The sequence below is a fragment of the Microchirus variegatus genome (assembly GCF_963457635.1).
Source record: "Microchirus variegatus genome assembly, chromosome: 7".
Taxonomy (NCBI): domain Eukaryota; kingdom Metazoa; phylum Chordata; class Actinopteri; order Pleuronectiformes; family Soleidae; genus Microchirus; species Microchirus variegatus.
Genome location: NC_139808.1, coordinates 3,915,950 through 3,936,862, shown reverse-complemented (window position 1 = coordinate 3,936,862; position 20,913 = coordinate 3,915,950). Strand labels below are relative to the sequence as shown.

The 20,913-nt window shown below is 42.6% G+C and overlaps 1 protein-coding gene across 1 annotated transcript in view; it reads left to right on the top strand.

The window, feature by feature from the left end:
• Positions 1-20,913, top strand: part of megf6b (multiple EGF-like-domains 6b) — a gene marked incomplete at its 5' end in the record, with an annotated part of 71,271 nt that overhangs the window by 976 nt on the left and 49,382 nt on the right. Inside the window, 3 exons of the mRNA XM_083892599.1 lie at positions 256-390; positions 1,773-1,882; positions 7,510-7,614. Coding sequence (XP_083748725.1) covers positions 256-390; positions 1,773-1,882; positions 7,510-7,614 — 350 coding nt within the window. The remainder of the gene's footprint in view (positions 1-255; positions 391-1,772; positions 1,883-7,509; positions 7,615-20,913) is intronic.

The following is a 20,913-nucleotide window of genomic DNA, read 5'->3' as shown; positions in this document are numbered from 1 at the left end:
TGTCTTGTGAACACTATTATATGAGGATTCCTCTCCAAATCTTTGAAATGACATAAACCAGACACCGGACGCAGCCTCCCTACAGACTGATGCTGTCATCGAGAGCTAAAAAAATCATTATTGAAACCTAATCTGTCCGTCTTTGCCGCACCATTTATTGCAGTGCTCGTAAATTCCCCCGCTGCCATGCGCTCATACAGAACATTTTGACATGTTAAGTAGTTTTACCACTGTTTTTTTTCTTCTTCCTTGCAGGCCCAACGTGTGCTTGGACAGAGAGGTGACGCTGGTTGCCCACAGGCAGCCGTGTGTGCAGGCCTTCACACGCATGGTTAAAGTGTGGAAGCAGGGCTGCGTGGGTCAGTCGTGGTGCATGGGATATGAGAGAAGGTGAGTCATGCACCTCATCTTTTGTCTTTCTCCTCCTCCCTCCGCTGCATTTAAAGGAGACATATTATACCCTATTGTCCTAATGAACATGTCTGTGACATGCTTTGTTCAAAATACCTTAAGGATGAAGCACCACAGCAGTTTAATCACTCTGCCAAAACAGCCCTGCCCTGGGTGCCTGTCTCTTTAAATGCAAATGAGACACAGGAAACTACGTCAGCGTAGCTGCTGTTAGCGTCCGGCAGCTAACAGCAGTTAGCATTTGGAAAAGCCATCGTTATTGCCGTCATATATAAAATGTATCCACTAAACACGTAAATCCACTGAGGCTGGAATATTGTGGAGAACTCTGTGCTGCACTGTGCAGATAAGAATAGAACACTTCCCCTCTATCGGATACTATTGCATTTTTTAGGGACGATGCGGAGCTCAGCGAGACAACAATTCCAGGAATGTCTCATTGTGACGTCACAATGAATGCGGAAGTCAACATTGCGTGTTTTATCTCCTTTACTTAACTTGTCATCTTTTTTCACACTTTGCCTACTCATAGGGCCTCCAAATAGAATATAGTCCCAAATAGAAGTATTAAAATGATTAAAAAGTTGATTTTGCATAATATGTCCCCTTTAAAACCCCTTTGTGCTGATGTGGCTACGACAAAAAAAGCACCAATAATAGTTTGGTGTCATGCAACCAAAAATAATTCATCACAGAGTCGCATTTGCAGACAGGATGAGGTCTGACTCCTTCATCTCCTCCTTCCTCTTCCCTCTTGTTCTGTAATCACTGCTTTGAACCTCTTATACACTTAAGTGCAATGTGTCGCCCCACTTAACCGAAGTAACCATCGTCTTTAACCTGCAGTCATTTCTGCAGCCGAGATTCCTTTTGAACCAGGGTCGGAGTAGTGCTAACGTTTTAACCCATCTCTGTCTCTCACGCCGCTGGCCTCACTCGCTTTCTGTCGTTGTTCACCATGCTTACAAAGAGCAAAGGCTACTTTGAAGGTGGACAAGGCCACAATTACTGTCCCACAATGTGTAATGATAACGGAGCCTGAGAAGAGGTGTCTCAAAGTACAGGGAGAGGCTCCGTCCTCTGAAGTCGTCTGCTCGTGTCGCGCTCCAAAACTCTGCCTTTGGAGTCTGGGAAAATGTTTTTGCGAAACATTAACTTATGTGTAACTTACAAAAAGACTGGGAGCCGTTTTAACAGATTACGTGTTTATTTTTCCCCCTAATCCACTTAAACTGAACCACATGAAACATTTAAGAGTTGAAGCAGCCAAAATGATTCATTCAGATAATCCTTGTGTTTCTCTCACACAGTGCTGTGTTACAGTTTATCACTTAAAGTTGTTGAACTTGTCATTTTAACAGGACGGCGTACTACACCGCGTACAGACAGGTGTACAGACAGGATTATGAGACTGTGTACAAGTGTTGCCCTGGATGGTCTCATCTCAACGGAGAAGCGGGTTGTCTTTATCGTAAGTATCCCGTCCACTTTTCTAACAACAGTTACAAAGCAATGTATGTACGTCTAAAACATACACGACCGTTCAAAAGATTGGGGTCACTTAGAAATGTCCTTATTTTTGAAGGAAAATAGGAATGAATATAACATTAAATGAATCATAAATACACTCTATACATTGTTAATGTGGTAAACGACTATTCTAGCTGCAAACGTCTGGTTTTTAATGGAATATGTACATAGGTGTATAGAGGCTCATTTCCAGTGTTCTAATGGTACAATGTGTTTGCTAATGGTGTTAGAAGACTATTGAATGATTAGAAAACCCTTGTGCAATGTTTTGCTGGTTCTTTGACGAAAGGGCAAAATGATTATTTGGAATACAAATCATTATTTCTAATCTTGTCAATGTCTTGACTATATTTTCTATTCATTTTGATGAATAAAAGTGTGACTTTTAATGGAAAACACAAATTGTATAGGTGACCCCAAACTTTTGAACGGTAGTGTAGTCTTATGTTAAATAAAAGGCATGTGTGTGTTATTCCAACACTCCCACGTGGTTTAAAATGTGGACTCTTGCAAAAAACAATTGTCCATTGTTGAGAAATATTCCAGTGTGAAAATCCCTCTCAGATTGGATTTACAGTGTATTAGCGTGTTTTTTTTTTTTTTTCTTCTTCTGAGTGAGTTAAGGACATGCAGGTCAGACAGAAATGTGATGTCTTAAACCTGGCAACCAATCACGGTGAATCTCCCAGAACAATACCCATCACAGCAGCACGGAAACACCACCTGCTCATTTTTTACATAAGAAAGAACAACAATGAGTTTTTTTGCACTGTAAATCTGACCCACTGGTCCTCACTGTAGGTCTGACGCTGGAGCTCGTCTCCTTGCGGAGAAGCTTAGCTTGACACCGCTGAGGCCAAGAAGCCTCCTTTGATGGGATTTTACTGCCAGTGATCCAAACTGCATAGCCTGCATACCATAGCCAGACACTTGGCAAAGGCTTCCCTGTAAACAGTTTGTCCCTCCTCGCTACGGTTGACTGACAAGTTCCCGCTTCCTTGTTCTCCGGAGCCTGCTTGGAAACAGGCTCTCACACCCCCGGTGCAGACATATTACCCAGTGGGGAAGCCGTTTGATGGGCTGCGGAGCAGGAGAAGATCTCCTGGATGTGGCTGTCATCAGTGTCTTATTATGGTGTTTTCTTTTCAAAGGCCTCTTTGTATCCAGAGTGAAGGTTATAGTATTAAATTATACTAGGAAGCGTTGGGTTGTCTGGTTTGTTTTAAAACACCCATAAAGAAATGTCTTTTAAGAGTCGTCATCCCTCATGACTCGCACAGCGTAGCCCCCGCACTTTAGAAGATGGAGGGGGCGGCTCTGTTTCTCTTTGCGGCGTGACAATGGCCCGCTCTCTCTTCAACATGAGGCCGGGCTTTTATCTCTGTAACCAAAGACGTGGCACCACTTTTTTGAGATGGGACAAACTAATCACCCCTTTTCTCTGAGCCACTGAACCAGGATAAAAGGAAGCTCACACCACAAATCCTCTCCCCCCCCCACCCCCGCCCATGTGCACTTTCCTATGAGCTATCTGTACTGTACCTCAGTCAGCACAGTATCATCTGTGGAGATGTTTTCAAGAATTCTTCAACATCCAAAAGGACAAATCTGCTTTGCAAAACAGCTTGAGCAAATCCCCCAAATGGGGGGAAAGATGGGCAGACAGGAATGCTTTGTGTTGAGATAGTGATTTACTGTGTGGCACTTGTTGTCTTTCCTCCTTCTCTCTCTCGCTCTGTGTGTTCCATAATAAAACGTCAGTGTAGGGTAATTAGGCTAACGACCTGTGGTTATTGTGAGGCAGTTGAATGGAGTCGAGGGTCTAATCATGTTGATGCAGCACACAGTGGCTGAGAAGTGTCTGCGGTAGCTGCCGGAGTTGTTAAGTTGTGTATTTACTCTCCGTCTACACACTGTGCAGATGTTGACGCCCTCTCATTGCAATTAATAGTTAGTAGTAAAAAATAAACCGCAGCAGAGTACCAGCGTGATTATTCTCCACTCTTAGAAATAAGGATTCCAAAAGGGTCCTTCTGCGAGGGCTGAGGTTCTACCTGGAACCATTTGCTTCTGAAAAACTCTTTCCCGAAGAAGGGGGTTTTCAAAGTACCTTGGTAACACTAATGGTTCCAGAAAGAACCATTTTGATACAGAGACCCCTTTAAAACCCCTTTCCTTAATAAAGGGTTTTAAAAGGGTTCTTGGTGGAACCCTCCAAAACGGTTCCAGGTGGAAGCTTTATAAAAAGTTCTACTTGGAGCCATAAATGGTTCTACTATGAGGACAAGTCGAAGAACCTTGTATGGTTCTACTTAGCACTTTAATTTCTAAGAGTCTAGAGCTGAAACAATGAATCGATTAATCGACTATTTTGATCTTTTTTCATGATTAAAACAATATTTCTGATTGTTATGTTGAGCAAAGCGAATATTCACGTTTAAGAAGCTAAAACACAGAAATCATTAAAACTGAATCATTTTGGTTTGTGGACAAGACATTCGAGAACATCATCATTTTCAGGTTTGACAAAAACTGACATTTTATTGACCAAATGATTGATTACGTAAATAATCCTTAGTTGCAGCTCTATTATTCTCACATTTTGTTCTGCGGCTATTTGCGAACAGTTGTTTTCCATGATAAAAAAAACAGAAATGCAGCAAATCCTCACCATGGAGAAGCCGATGAGAGAGAATGTCGAGTGTGACTTTTGAGCAAAAACAATTCATCTAAATAGTTCAAAATGAACACGTGTATTTATTTAAGAATCTCAGATCTACATCTAGTGACGTCTTGTGTACAAAAGGTCGAGCAGGTGACTCTTAGAGACAGACTGGAGTCTTTGAATGCTCTGCCAAGTTCAACTGAGGTGACCTGTGTGTGTTTTGAAAAGCCTCCAATTGGGCTCGATAACTATCTCTTTCTCCTGAAGGTGAAGGGCTCTTGACTTTGTGATGGCGGTCTTTCCTCCACTTGAACGTTTGTAGGGGGGCCACTCAGTCAATGAGTCAAACCCTTTGCCCCCCTGTAGCCTGTAGCCACGGGCCGGGTGAGGATGGATGAGGTGAGCCTAAGCTGAAGTGGAAACAATCAGTTACGTATGATTGACGGCGACAATATGCTTTATAATTGGGGCTGAAGAGCACAGACAATGGCATCTCCAGTTTGTCGTCGTTGGTAATTGCCAAATCGGAAGTGAAAGTCTTTTGTGGTGGGACCGTGGCTGCTGAAGTTAGCTACATGTGAAGTAGGCCCAGCGCTAAGGGGTAAAAAAAAAAAAAAAAAGGGAAGTGGTCCTTTGTCTGTACATGGGTGGTCTTTATAGATGTTTGTTGTGTGTGTGTGTTTTATGTGTGTCGTGGAACACAGTGACCTCTATGTCAGCGGGCGTGGGGACCACTTCTCATTTAGGTCCAGATTCAGAGAGAGGAATCAATCATCCCGGACAAAACATGGAGAATTACACACCAAAACGGTGGTGGAATTCCACAAACATGTTACCCACGGTTGGTGTTGTGGTTAGCACTCTTGCCTTTGCAGCAAGAAGACCCGGGTTCCTGGGTTCGAGCCCCGTTTGGAAGGAGTTTGCATGTTCTCCCCGTGTGTGCGTGGGTTTTCTCCGGGTTCTCCGGCTTCCTCCCACAGTCCAAAAACATGCGATATGGGGATTAGGTGAATTGGTCACTCTAAATTGACCGTAGGTGTGAGAGTGTGAGTGAATGGTTGTTTGTCTCTATGTGGCCCTGCGATGGACTGGCAAACTGTCCAGGGTGTACCCAGCCTATCGCCCAATGTCTGCTGAGATAGGCACAGCACCCCCCGCGACCCTCTGGTGGAGGAAAAAGCGGTAGATAATGGATGGATGGATGGATATTACCCATGGATACCGTTGTGGAAACTTTTGTATGGAGATGTAAGTAAGCTTGAGTATCAAATGGATTGTTGAAGCGCTGTTTGTTTCTTTGCAAAGATAGAGCCAAGATGAACGACACGCACAGAGAAAGTTACGTAGCTTGTATAGCCAGTTGTCGCATTCAATAGCGTATCTGTGCAGCATACAGAGATAAACCTGCAGAAGGAGAAATGTGGCCTTGTGGGCCTTGGAGCAACGGGAAGATTCTCAAACGGGGAGTAAACCTTACCTCCCTTATACCCTTACCCCTTTTTTTGCACCATTTATTTTATGTTCTATGTATGTTGGAATTCTATTCTATGAGTTGAAATCTGTACACTCTCAGAAACAAAAGTGCTAATTAGAACCATATAAGGTTCTTCGGCTTGTCCTTTTTTGGAACTCTTTTGAAGGGTTCCACCAAGAACCCTTTCAAAACCCTTTATTCAGGAAAGGGGTTTTAAAGGGTTCTCTGGATCAAAATGGTTCTGACTGGAACCATTAGTGTTACCAAGAACCCTTGAAAAACCCTTTCTTCGGGAAAAGGGTTTTTCAGTAGCAAATGGTTCCAGGTAGAACCTCAGCCCTTGTAGAAGAACCCTTTTGGAACCCTTATTTCTAAGGGTGTAGGGGAAGACACGTTGACATTTTTGTTTGTGTGCTCTACTCAACATGACCATATAAGGCCAATAATTGGCATCAGAGCTGGTAGCACCTGGTGTGATCGCTCATCCTGCTTTTTGGTTGATGGTCAGAAAAATGCATATCTGGCAGAAGATGCTCCGTGAAACTGTCTTTCACAGGACGTCTTCACGATCATACGCAGGACGGACTGGCATTCAAATCCCAGGACGGTGTTTTCACTCCCAAAGTGTCCACACATGTTGCCAGTCGGGAGAAACAATGATAGACATCAATCCCGTGGACCTGTCATCACTAAGCACTGTACTCGGCTCTGGAGAGCGCCAAACAACAGGCCTGGCTTAAACAGCTGTCCTACTTCACAGGGTTATTAGCCTGAAAAACACATCAGATACAGTGAAGCCTTCAGAACATATATATATATATATGTACTATACACACACAGACAGTTTTAGGTGAAGCACTGCCATAATTAACGTGTTAGGTGAGCGCATGGAATGCGATGGTACACCTCTGAGGTGGACGTGCGTGTTTTTGAGCCTCTCGCTGTTTCTGCCCCTGAATGCTTTAAATTCCACGTCCAAATGAGCGAGAGCAGTTCGACATTGAAGGATTTATGGACACAGGGTCGCTGGCTCTGATAAGTGGATGAGTCACACTTTTGCCCCGCGGTGCTATGATCGCCTCAACTTACACAGGTGCATCAAGATAATTACTGCTACTTACAACACTTGAACAATCACTAATATCGCCCCATGTCCTCCTGTTACTGGCTCTCTTTTTAAAATGTTAAATTTCTGACTCTCTGCCCAAACAGTGTGGGCAGAAGTGATGGATTCCTTCTTATATTGGATGGTGTGAATGAGGGGGAATCAAGGTTCCTCTTTGGTCAGGTGTTAAAAGGCTGATGATAGGGCTTTGATAAAGTCATGGTAAAAGCCAGGTGTCTCTGCTTTGCTTACCTATTTTGTTTTTGTGTGTGTGTGTGTCTCTCCTCTCTTTACCGCCTCATCTGTCCACGCGGACACGTGCAGCTGTGTGTCGCTACGGCGTTTGCTTCAACGGCGGCCGCTGTCGAGAGGGATCCACGCAGCTGTGCGACTGTCTTGCAGGGTTCAACGGACCGAGTTGCCAGTACGGTGAGTTGCAAAATGTTCACTTTTTCATTGTCTTGTCTTGTTTTTTTTCGTGTGTATTTGCGCCATTACCTGGTTTATGAAGCCCCGAAGGTTCGAAACAAACGGTTGAGCCACTGCTGAGAACGCTGTGTTGTGTTGTAACCTCGGGCCCAGCGAGATTTCTGAGAAAACCCGGTCCGGTTACGTAAACGGCAGTTCTCCTGAAGAGTGGATCCTCCTGCTCCGGGCACTAGTCCGGGCACATCCGGTTGGGTACATTGAACCGCAGAATAAGAGGAACATCCGTTGTGGAGGTGTTTCACAGTGTCTTCTGACTCTGGGTCAAAGTCGTAAAAAGGGACATTGTTAAAACAATGGTTTGATGATGAGTAGCAGTGCATCCACTGTTCCAGAGGGGGGAGCTGCGCTTCTGAGAGCTGGTGTGCTATTTACATCACTTCCAGGTATTGGCCAATCACAAGACAGTTGGGAAAGCCCTCGTTGGCTGGCCAATCACAACACAGTCTGTCTTCTGGGGGTGAGTTTTTCAGTCTGCAACTAGGAGGTTTTTGACCATAAAAACAAGTTAATGTATGTAAGTAGACCTCCATAACTCACATATATGTGCGATAGGACCACTCTATGTGAGCTTTAAAGTCATCTTATTGTCTGTTTTTCAGTATTGGACTGTAGAATATGACAGAAAGAAAATACTATAGTTTCTATTCATATGATTGGAAGCAGCGTTTTTACATCTTCCATCTGTCGTTGTGAGTGCAGCAACAGTAAATGTAGAATTTGCAGACTGATTGAAACTGATACCCACACTTGCCATTTGATTTAAAACACCTTTTTGGCTCTCTTTGCTTGAGCCTCCGTCCCTGATCCATTTCATTTTTCTCTCCAAGTCTCTCCTCACTGAACTGTGTTGCAGCGATCGCCTTTCGCCTCGAGTGAGCGGGAATCTCCTCACATCAGCATGTGGCTTCTTTTTTTTTTCTTCAGCCCAACTATTTAATCAGCAACTCCATTGTCAAATTTGAGCTGTTTAAAGAAAAACAGTGGAGGATTGTTGTTTTACTGATAATTCCACACATGACAGGAAATTCCTCTTTTTCACCAGCAGCCTCCGTCTGTCTGTCCCTCATGGGACGACACGGACGATTATGTTGAGACAAGTGAAACTATAGGATTTATTTTGTTAACACTGCTTTGACCAGACTTTACACACGGACTGGCTTATGCCCCCCTGGTTACTTCATGCTCGAATGGAAGAATAAGTCATCAGGACAGAGGATCCATGAGAACAAACATGCTAAATGAGGTGCTGCTGAGCACAGCTTAGAGCCACTTGGGCGCCTGAATAAGCAGGACAAGATGGGGTAAAATGAAGGTCACAGAGAAACCATCTGTTGAACCTGTTTTGTTGATCGCTGCCACGAAAACAAAACACGGCACAAGTTTAAGTGTAGTTTTACCCAAAATGATGCATATATAAGTGAACATTATTTTTTTTAGACTTGGCAGTGACAGATAAGGTTCAAATCCACTGGTTTCTCAGCGGATGAGTATTGGGAGTGCTTTGATGTAGCGTGTGATCCATGGTCTGTACAGTAGCAGCTCATCAGTCACCGATGCAGAGCAGTGCTGCATTTTTCCCTGACATATAATGATGTACAGTGGGGGGAACTGTACGGCGAGTACACGCGGTGGGATTACAATCCGAGTCGTCCTTCACTCTGGTCATTGAGAGTCATTAGTAATCCTTTACATACAGTCGGCTCAAATCCAAAACAATGAAAATGTTAGTTAATCTTCTTTTCATAACTTTGCTTCCTTCGTTCATCTGCAGTAGATTGTTTTGGATGAATAAGCCAGAATGAGAGCGCTTGGCATTGGCAGACCCTAATTGCTCCTCACATAATATGTATAATATGCATTTGTTTATATATTTATTTCCTTTTGTTTTCATTTCTAAAGGACTTACCAGCCTCTGTCAGTGACAAAAGCATTTATTGTATTTATTATATTTGTCTATAGCTCAAATGTCATGTCTCCTCCTTGTAGTTTTGGAAATGAGAAAATATTCACATTTTCTCATCCTGTTTCCACATTTCACTGCTTAATATTTATGTTCTCGTTATCGTTATACACATAATATCACATAAAGAATGCATATGAAAGCACTGTCTGATACCTGTTGTGTTACCAGTAAGTACAGTAGGGGATCTGGCACAGCGTCACCCTTGTTACATGTGAAGCGGAATCTTTGGCATCAGTGGGAGCTTTTTGACCATTACAGCACCACAGTCGTTCATACTTAAAAATATTAATGTTGGCTTTAATGTATACATTGCCCCCCCCCCCCCCAAACATTCTTTCACATTAAAGTAGCAGGTGTATGTGTTTATTTTTTGAACCCATGTGAAGCTGCTAAAAAAAAAAAGGGGATTAACACCATTCTTGTTACCAGATGTTGGAAAGCCCTGTGTTGTCCAGTCTCTCTTTATTTTTGACGAATAATGGGGCCAAACTGAAGATTTATTTTTATCTTTTGAGAAAAAGTCTTAATTATTATTATTATTATTATTAATAAACAAAATCTCAGATTCAAGCAAAATCTCAGATGATCGGCTGCAACCTGCGTCAAGATGAGGAACACGGATCATTTTGTGAAGTTATATTTTAGTTTGGGCTTCACCAATAAGGAAATACACTAACACCCCAATTTTTCCAGATTTTTATTGAAATTCAAGCCATTTAAGTCCAAAGAATAGCTTCAAATGGTACAAAGGTACGTAGTTAACTGCTAGAGGTTAAAAAAAAAAGGTAAGGTTACCCAAAAACGCAAACTGTTGACTTTCAGAAACGTGTCTTGTGATTCTGTTGTGGCTTTGGGTCTGCCAGACCTCTTCCTGTCAGAGTTTCCCAGTTTCTGGTAAGGTTTTTGGGTAACCTTACCTTTTTTTTTTTTAACCTCTAGCAGTTCACTACTTACCTCTGTACCATTTCGAGCTATTCATTGGACTTGAATGGCTTCAATTTCACTAAAAAACTGGAAAATCTGTGGTGCCTCAGGACTTTAAAGAGGTGGAAGGAATCACTCAGATTTGGAGGAAATCATCTCTTTTGTGGAGGAGAAAATGACTGGTGGTGGTCGACAAGTGCAAGGCTGGTTACATCTGCATTCTGTTGCTATATTAAATTTAACAAAATAATGATGAGATTTTTTTTTTCTATAATGTGACTTATTCTCATAATATTAGAACTTTATGATCAAAAGACTTTTTTTAGGATTGGTGGATTGGTACGTATATGCATCTCATGATCCCATTACAACTCCATGCTTTTTTTTTAAGCAGCCTCTTTGTGTGATATCAGTGCAGACTTCAGCTTATCCTCCCGTCCACCAGTGACATCTGCCAGCATTGTTCTGCGTTGTGAATGATAGGTGTCAACAATAGGCAGCTAAGGCCCATGCTCGCTCGTGGTTAGCTATGCTGCAGCAGATCCCCGCGCCCTGACCCCTCCCCCTATTGGAGGCTATTGGTCCGTAAACAGTGTGGCACTTCTATTGCCCCTGTGTTTGGCTCTGAATGGGCTGCAGGATGCAGGGTGCGGGGCTGCGAGTGACTCTGCACGAGCAGAAATACTCTCGCAGCTGTCCCCCCCTTTTTTTTTTTTTTACGGTCCATCATGGGCCAAATACAGGTCACATCAGACTCACGAGTCCTGAGGACAAAGGGAATGGCTGCAGGCTGAGTACAAAGTAGATCATCGGTGAAAGATCAGCTCATTGAGTGATGGCGCTGATATATTTAGACTTAATGGAGAGAACAGTCTGGCAGTCAGAGCCCTGTAACAGTTTCCTTGTAGCTCTGTCACTCTCTTAGCGGTTTAGAAGCGAACACAAGCTGATGTTGTAATTCAGCCGCTGCGGCTGTGGCGCACATGCTTCACACACACAGCTGTCAGTCAGTCGCCGCTCAAGTCGACGTAGACGCTGCAAGCCACAGTGGAGAGTGAATCCGCTCGTCCTTTAAAGATTCACTCGTCGTTTAATCAATGCAGACGCTCCTCAGCCGCATTCCTCTGCTGTGACGATGTCCACTTAAACGCTTTTGATGTGGTTTGTCCATGTTTGTGAACAGAGGTTGGTGTTTGTCATTTAAAGGGGGGACATTAAGGGCCTTGCTTGAGATAGTTGTAAGAGTCAAATGTTTTTCTTTGTAGTGGAACTGTGTCATTGAGTGCGTTTACATGCACACTAAAAAAACGGATTATTGTAGCTATCTGGTTATTCAAGTGCTCATGTAAACGGAATAAACTGATCTCATTATCGGTTTATTGCCGTTATCGGTTTTTGGAAAACCTGTTTAACGCTCCTAGGTTTCTGTCAGTAGTCTGATTTCTTAGAGACGTTTATACACCTTAAAAGGTTACCTGATTATTGCCAGTAATCGTTTTTTTTAGTGTGCATGTAAACGGACTCACTTATCGCACACTAATTACTTTTTTTGTGGGCGTTAATCCACGTGTTAAAGTGAGAGCGGACGTCTGGATCCTCTAGTCCTTTCAAAAACATCTCCTGCCATATCAGACTTTACTGTCAGACATTATGACTCATTTGAAGGTTGCACAATTTGACATGACTAATAGAGACTTCTGAGGATAAGTCGTTGCACTGGTGTAAATTATTGTTCTGATGACAGTCCATTTACCGGCGACGAGACGTGTGTTGAATTTGATGACATCGGGTATTCAACAAAGTATCGTAACTTTTTGTCAAAGTTTGGTACGTCCACTGAAGGGTTTTTGTTTTATGTATTTTCTGTCTGTCCTCTGGTATTATTACTCATTATGCCATTATGGCATTTTGTGGAGGGGTGGAACATGGCCTGAGGTAGAACCTGTTGAACTTTTGAGGAGATCTGATTCCATGGATGGATATGGGGAACCTTTTTTCAGAAATGTGTTTTTTGTCACTCGGTTGTGGCTCAGTTGAAAAAAGAAGAAGTTACGTATCAGCATTTTAATCAAAACGTGATGACAAAACAGTCTCCATGAAGCAGATTCATTGTTAATTGTCATTTAATGCTGAGTATTTAATGTTCCAGAGAAATATTTTAAGATTTTTTTACCTGCAGTACCTGTTTTGAAAACTTTTTTGCTCTGAAGTCCTTTTTTAAACCCCCCCCCCCCCCGTGTTGTCTGATGTATTTGTTAAATCCCGCCTGTCATCATCAGACAAGTGCTATCCTCTGGGATGAACAGAGCCTCCCAAGGCTTTTAGACCTCTGGCAGGGCAGATGTCTTCATAGCAGCTGACATCTGGGCTCAGCCGCAGACAAACAGACAAGACAAGAGGAAGAGAAAGGCACGCAGACGCTCTTTGTAACATGAAACGGAACATGTTTTAGCTCAAGAAACCTTTAAATATCTCAAAGCTGCGCCGTCTTCTTTCTGTTCCGAGGTGAACGTTATATTAAGAACGTAAAACTGATGGATTGTGCAGTAATTGCGAGCTATTTAATACAGTTAAATCTGTCGTAGAAGAGTGAAACTGTTCCATTTTACCTTTATATTCCTTACTTATTGTTATCTTGGGTTTGTTGTGGAGTTGTAATGCCAGGGGAGCCTGCATGTTCTGTAGATCACCCAGATCACACCAATTTGAATAAAAAAACATACATTTAATATAATTAATTCAGTTTTATTGCCTCTGCACAAGCATCAGTCATGGCCGTTTGTCTCGAATTTGTCCGTCCCTCCTTCCCCAGGAGTCAAGTGATCAGATTTTAGTGGACAAAGGTCAAGGTCAGTGTTCCTTTTGCATCCATCACGTTCTCGTAAAATGTGCTGTATCAGAAATGGAAACTCACATAAATATTCACTCGAGTCTCGAGATGAACTGATGAGATCTTTGTGGTCAAAAGTCAAAGTCGCCGCAAACCTCGCGGAAACTTGCTCCGAGCTATAACTGAAAAATGTGCGTGCATACTTTTAATAGCTTTTAATGTATTTATGACTTTGAGATTTAAACTTTGACACAGACATTTTTTTTTACCTGACTCATCCACGGTGGAGGCCAAAGAAGAAAAGCTGTGAATATCTACCATTGTTTTTGTGTCTCTTGACTATTGTCTGAATAATAAGAGCAGACTTATTTCTCTGAGCCTGTTGGAGCACGATGTGAAACCTCCACATTCTAGTGGTTAAGGTGCTGAGAAAAGACACAAGTGATGTGTCATACTGAACAAATAACATCGAATATGCTGCTTTATATTTACAGAAACTAGTAGAAACAGATGTTTTACATCTGTGCAGTTTTGATGTACTTACTGTTTAACTGTTACCACGTATTCTACTATGCGTCTGTACAGTTCTAATACTTTACTATTACAATTATTATATGACATTTTTGCACATCAGTAGCTATTTTATATGCAATATCAAAGAGATGGAAGTAAGTCATAAGTCATTCTTGCAAGAATTAAGTCAAGATGAAGATGATTTCCCAGATATTACATCTTTTAAATATAATAATATAAGAGTCGTTTTGAACTGCTTGAGTTTTATTACTAACAGAAACACCGTATGATTCATATAATGTAAGGGACTGTTCCCATACAACTGAATTGTTTACAAAAAAATACATAATAGATGTCAATAAAATGAAAATATAACCAGCTTTTGACCCATCAATGTTTAAGAAAATGCAGATATTCCATAAATCAAGTCATTGCGAGTAATTTAATTGAAGTCTAAGTCAAGTCCAGTTTTTTTTTACCAACATTAGTCAAGCAAGTCTTAAGTCTTCAAATTTACGACGTAGGTCCGACTCTTAGAAATGACAAGGAATAACCTTAATAACACAGTTATAATTAACATCATCTATGATTGCTATTCCTTTATTTAAATAATCTATAAAATGTACTTTTAACTGTAATAGTTTCACTATGAAGGGATGAGACCAAGCATTTCCTGTGCCGTCTGTGGGCTTTTATTGTTAAGTCGGTCCTTGTTAGCATGGTTTCAAGGTCAGAACAACAACAACAACAACAACCCCCCCGAGCTATTGTAAGAATTCAGTGGCTTGTTAAAGGACACTTGTTGAGTTTTACAACCGTTGATATACACATGACTTGACGTAGGGCTGAAGCATTAAATGTCATCGCGTAACTTCCTACAGTGTGATGTAAACAAAAGTAAATTAAAGGTGTCCTTGTTTTGCAGTTTCTAAAGTGGGTAAATGAGTGAAATCCTCTTTTCTCACCGTATTGAAGGCAGTATGAGGTTGAGTTTCTGTTAACACAGAGGTGAGTCTGCGTGGACAGCTGTAGACGGTGAGGGGAGGGTTTCAGATGTTTGTCTCTGTCCGTCCTCTAATAGCCGTCCCACACTGCAATTTAACTTCAGCCATGGTCTTTCTTTAGACTTGTCAGTCCAGCAGCAGCCTGTTGTAACCTGCCTTTTTTTTTTTCCACCACTGTAACTGGTTCACATTTATTGAATTTTGATAAACTCTTCATGATGTGTATCGTGCATAATATGCTAAGATAAGATGACCATTGCACCACATCAAGGCTACATTTGTCCAAAAATGTGGGCTTTTTTTTTTTTGCAGATGCCAAATTCCAGTTTAGTCACGTGGGCCTGAAGTTTGACAGGCAGTGAAGAGATGTTTGCTCATGCTTAGTCTAAGTGGAGAATAGTGATGATGGTATCATTGTTTAATTAATTTATACTCATCTTTGTGAACTAGTGCATTTTTCAGTTATGGTAATGCATGATAAGGAACGTAAAGGCTAACATAAAACATAACATCATTTTCAAACGTAATCATTTTCGATTAGCATTGGCCTAGCTAGCTGTTTTGTGACTGTCAGCTAATGGTAATCGAAAATTTAAATATATGCGTTGTGCCTAATGAAGTTGCACAGTGTTTGTATTAGGTTAGCCCTACGCTAATGCTAATCATAGCCTCGCTAGCTTACCTTTGGAAACCAGTTCGCCAAGTTAGCCGCAAAGTAGTAGCATGCTATTGGGGGAAAAAAAAAAAAGTGCTAGCGTATTGGTGAGTGGACACTGACTTTGTCGTTTCAGTCTAACACCATGTTCTGCGGTGAACCGTGTGAAAATGTCTCGCCCACCATGAGGACAGCCTCTTCACTCCCACCTCCCCACTCCAGACAGCACAGCTGCTGCTGATGAGCCGCTGCCTGTCTGGTGTATCCAAAGTTTTAGGGCGATCTGAACAGCGTGGATGCTATATTTAATATTGCTGTGTTCATCAGTAGAAGCTGACGTTGATGGGGGAGAGCAGCAGGTATCTGTCGTGTTTTTTCAGGGGATGCAGAGTCCACACACGGTCAATAAAGAACATCTCTTTACCATATGGTGAAAGCGTTTCACACATGCTTCTCATCCTGGCAAGAGTGCAAGTTTGACTGTCAGGTGATTTGTGAACAAACCCTTTTTTTTTTTGTTTAACCCTCAGTCTTGGTCCCATTGACTGGTTTTTGCATGGGATCAAGGCAAACGCGTGAGAAACCTTCATGCTGAGCTCGCTGAGCACTTAAGTGAGGAAGTGACCCCAAAATGAAAGACACATGCATGCAGCCACCGTCATGATCGGAACAGTCTCTTTTTGCCCTCGGCATTGATGTACTTACAGGGTCAAACTCGTTGTAAGTCAGGGGCCACAGGCAGAGCGGTCTGATAGCATAATGACCTATAAAAAAACAAAGACGGCCAATGTTTTCCCTTTGATTTACATTTAATTAATCTTTCACAAAACATTTTATGAAAAACCTGAAAATTTTATTTTAGGTTTACCGTTTACACATCTTACAGGTCACAGTTGATCGGCAAAGGTAATGACGGTTAACTGCGTCCACGCTATCGCATTCCGGATTGTTAAAATGAGTCTATAAAGTAACGCTAAACTTTAAAAAACAGTGGCGCACATACGCAGTACACAGGTACGCTGGTTATTTGTAGCACTGCTCTTATCCTTTAATAAACAGACCGCTCCAGTTCGACTGTAGGCGCGCTAACGGCGCTCAAGGAGCTAATGCAGCTAAGGAAGCTAAATGGTAAACTATGACGTCACTCGTGTCTTTTTCCGGGTCAGTCGTCATGGAAACACGCCATGCGTTAACGTGCGTTAACCTAGTGCCCAGCACAGATACCTGTGACTAAATGTTTTTGTATCAAAATATATATTATATATATGTATAAAAATTCTGGTATTTCACATATGATTAGTACATTGTACAGTTTCCCTTCTCTGCTTCTGGACAGTGGTCGGGGGGAAGAGCAGTGGAGATGTGACCTCCAGGGCTGGAGCTGCGGCTGCTCTAGGTTAACACCCTTAAGCCCAATTTATACTCCTGCGTAAAGTGCTCTGCGTAGGCTACGCAGTCCTCTGCGTCGACGCAGAACCTGTCGAAGAGCCTCTGCATCGTCTCCGGGTGCACAGAATATTTTTTAAGTGTCCGTCACTCCATCAAGGGACAACGGAGACGGCAAGAGCTGCGATTGGTCCTCAGGACAGGCCGAGCTAAGCTGCTCTGTGCCCGCTCACAGTGAGCACTGAGCGTCCACAGAGGGCGGAGCTGAACACCGCCGACTTCGTCGCTGCCGAACTATAAATACATCATATCTTAACACACACAGCACATGTTTAGACTCTAAATGGCCAATTTCTCGCCTCAAATTATCTTAAAATTGCGTTCCGGGACACAGAAAAGTGACAAACTTTTCAACACTGTTTCAACAACAACAGTCTTTCTCCCTCGGACGCCATTGCTCACTGTAGCCAAAAGCACAACCTTGCGCAGCGACCCCTACTGATCGGGCGGGAAATTGCAGCGCCCATCCGTCACCACGACGCAGAAGTATAAATGCTCGAGTGGTCTATGTGGTGACGCAGACGGATAACGCATTACGCAGTCGGAGAAGTATAATGTGGCCTTTACTTCTACAGATAGACAGGGGATGAACAGGCGGACACTCGGGTTGATCTGCAAGAGTCTGAGCGTTTATTTCTCTCAACAGGCCTGGAACACAACACATATTTACCCCCACTTCGAATGCTAACTCTGCCACATACACACAGCACTGCTCACTCACTCACTCACTCACTCACTCGCTCTCTCTCTCCCTGCACATACACTAGCTTGGCTCTTAAAGGGGCCGCAGCATTCTTTGCAACAGTAATTTACACAAATGCATCTTGCGGACCCAGATTGGACCTTCTGGTGGGCTGGTTCTGGCTTGCAGACACCCCCTGATGGAGTACATGACAATTTGTCATAATTCAACTGTGGCTGCACGGTGACTGTGATAAAACAGTGATGACGTTGGATAGAGAGTAGGGATGGGGCCGATCCAGTATCGGTATCGGGTTCCGATACAGACGTAATTGACGGATCGGAAATCTGTACAGTTGGATCGGAAATTTCCGATCCGTCTGCGTGTGTGTCTGCTGAAATGTCTCCACAAGTGATTCCCTGAATGCTCTGTTAGCTGGCTGCAAAAAGTGGAATGGGTTTCCTGAACTGAGGCGTGTCTCGATGAGACGCGGAGTAATGATGCACGACTCCGTTCAGGAAATCCATTCCACAGTTTACAGCCAGCTAGCAGGCGAGCATGATTGACCAGGAGTTAACCAGGTAGTTCAGCTCCGCAACCTGCAGCCGAGCCGACGTAATCCCAGCCGTCACCGTTTTAAACGCCTGCTCGCTGAGGAGAACAGTACTGACAGCGGCATAAAAACAATGAAAATCACACTCCTCCAAACCAGGGTTCACGTTAGCCGGTATATATGCCGTTTATGGCTGTTGTCACGTGAATTTAGCTGGCGAAAAAAAAAATATCCGGTGAAATCAATGATTAACACGGAGACGCTATTTATTTATTTAAAACGGCGGCATCGCGTTGTGTTTGGAGATTGGTCTGTGACTCAGTTTATGTGTGTGTGTCTGTGACTACGTTCGTGTGTGCGCTGCTATGCGTTCGTGTGTGTGTGTGTGTGTGTGTGTGTGTGGGTGGGGGGGGGGCGGGTATGTGTGAGTGTTGCCAGGGGTCTGAAAAGTCGCTGTAAACGTTGTAAAAGTGGTACATATCACACTTGGCTGTATAAAGGAGTTTATTAAAGCCTTATAATCAAAAGGATGACAAAAACAATGATAATAATATTAAAGCAAACAGAGCATCCATATCGGAATAGTATCGGAGTATAGGCAGTTATCTAAAATCAGATATCGGGATCGGATCGGAAGTGAAAAAAGGTGGATTGGTGCATCCCTAATAGAGAGTCTGACAAAAGTGACACTGAATAGTATTAAGTATTTGACATAGATGTGCCATTAAGTCTTGGATGGACTGATGCACTACATCAGTGGTTCCCAAATGTTTTCTGCAACCGTGTGTGTGTGTGAGAGAGAAAGAGAGAGGGTGTGTGTGATTGACAGGTATATTACCATGGTCTTCACTGTGTGAAGAAAATACCTTTGGCAGCTTCATCTTCAAAAAAAGGATTCCTGGAATATCACGCTCCACATTTTTTCTTGTCGTCTCATGTTGTACATTAAGAAGAAGTGGAAAGTGTCGTCTTGGTTCAAAGGACCTGCGCCCTCGCCCATAATTCACCTTTACCCCTTCGTTTTGTCCACTTTGAGCTAAATTTGAACACGAGAGACGTGGAAGTGGCGGGAGGTTGCCAGCTGCAGCCGATCGTCACTCGTCTGCCGAGAGGTCAAAGAGTGTCGGGCATCAACCCGTCAGTAATGATTACCATGTTTATCTGCTCAAAATGTAGTCGTTAGTTTTCAACATTTCTTTAAGCGTAGGAGAAAAGGTTAAAGGTCGAATGGCTGATATTGTGATAGCAAATGTCTAGAAAGGTCGCAAGCCCTTTTAAATCATCCTTTTCCCCCTCCTCTAATGGGTTTAATGTGCTTCAGTTAAAATGGCTGTGAACAGGTTGAAGTCTGCTCTTTTATTTGGAGAAAATTACGACGTCTCAGTTTTCTGACCTAAAGAAAACTCAAACAGAAGGCGAAACATTCGTGATGAGTGCTAATTTAAGAACAGGTGGTCAGCCGGAGATGTTTGCTTGTGTTTCATAACCTTTTTTTTTTTATACACAACATCTCACCTCGGCGAGTTTAAATGGACCATTCATAGAGTTTTCATTTATTATAGTTTTGAGTATCGTCAGTGGTCAGATGGTGTGACTTGTACAGCAGCTGAAATAAGAGTACATGGAGATGTAAGAATTGGTGGTGTTTCACGCTCTTTCAAAAGTTGGGATATAATTTGTGCTATAAAGCTGTAACCAATGCTAGTACGGAAATATTCTATATATATATAATATATTTTTTTTAATAAAGTACATATATTAAGTCGGAAAATGTACTTAAGTTAAAGTAAAAAAGTAGCTTGTTAAAAGTAGTAGTACGAGTTACTTTGCTACCTTTTAACAAGGTTGGGGTTTTTTCTTGCATCGTGCAAAATGGACAAGGGAACACATATCTCACATGAATTGTTTTTAATAAAAGGCAAACCTTTACAAATTAAAGTGCTAAAACAGAATTTACAAAATAAAAAATGTAAACACATAATGTATCAGTCAAAATTGGTCGAAGGTCACAAATGCTTCAACTTGCTCAGTCACTCAGGAATCTTAATTAATGCCCATTCACCTGTCCTCGTCATTCACCTGTTCTCGTCATTCACCTGTCCTCTTCATCATTCACCTGTCCTCATTCATTCACCTGTTCTCGTCATTCACCTGTCCTCATCATTCACCTGTCCTCGTCATTCACCTGTCCTCATTCATTCACCTGTCCTCGTCATTCACCTGTCCTCATTCATTCACCTGTCCTCGTCATTCACCTGTCCTCTTCATCATTCACCTGTCCTCATTCATTCACCTGTCCTCATCATTCACCTATCCTCATTCATTCAACTGTCCTCGTCATTCACCTGTCCTCGTCATTCACCTGTCCTTGTCATTCACCTATCCTCATTCATTCACCTGTTCTCGTCATTCACCTGTCCTCGTCATTCACCTGTCCTCATTCATTCACCTGTTCTCGTCATTCACCTGTCCTCATCATTCACCTGTCCTCGTCATTCACCTGTCCTCATTCATTCACCTGTCCTCGTCATTCACCTGTCCTCATTCATTCACCTGTCCTCGTCATTCACCTGTCCTCTTCATCATTCACCTGTCCTCATTCATTCACCTGTCCTCATCATTCACCTATCCTCATTCATTCAACTGTCCTCGTCATTCACCTGTCCTCG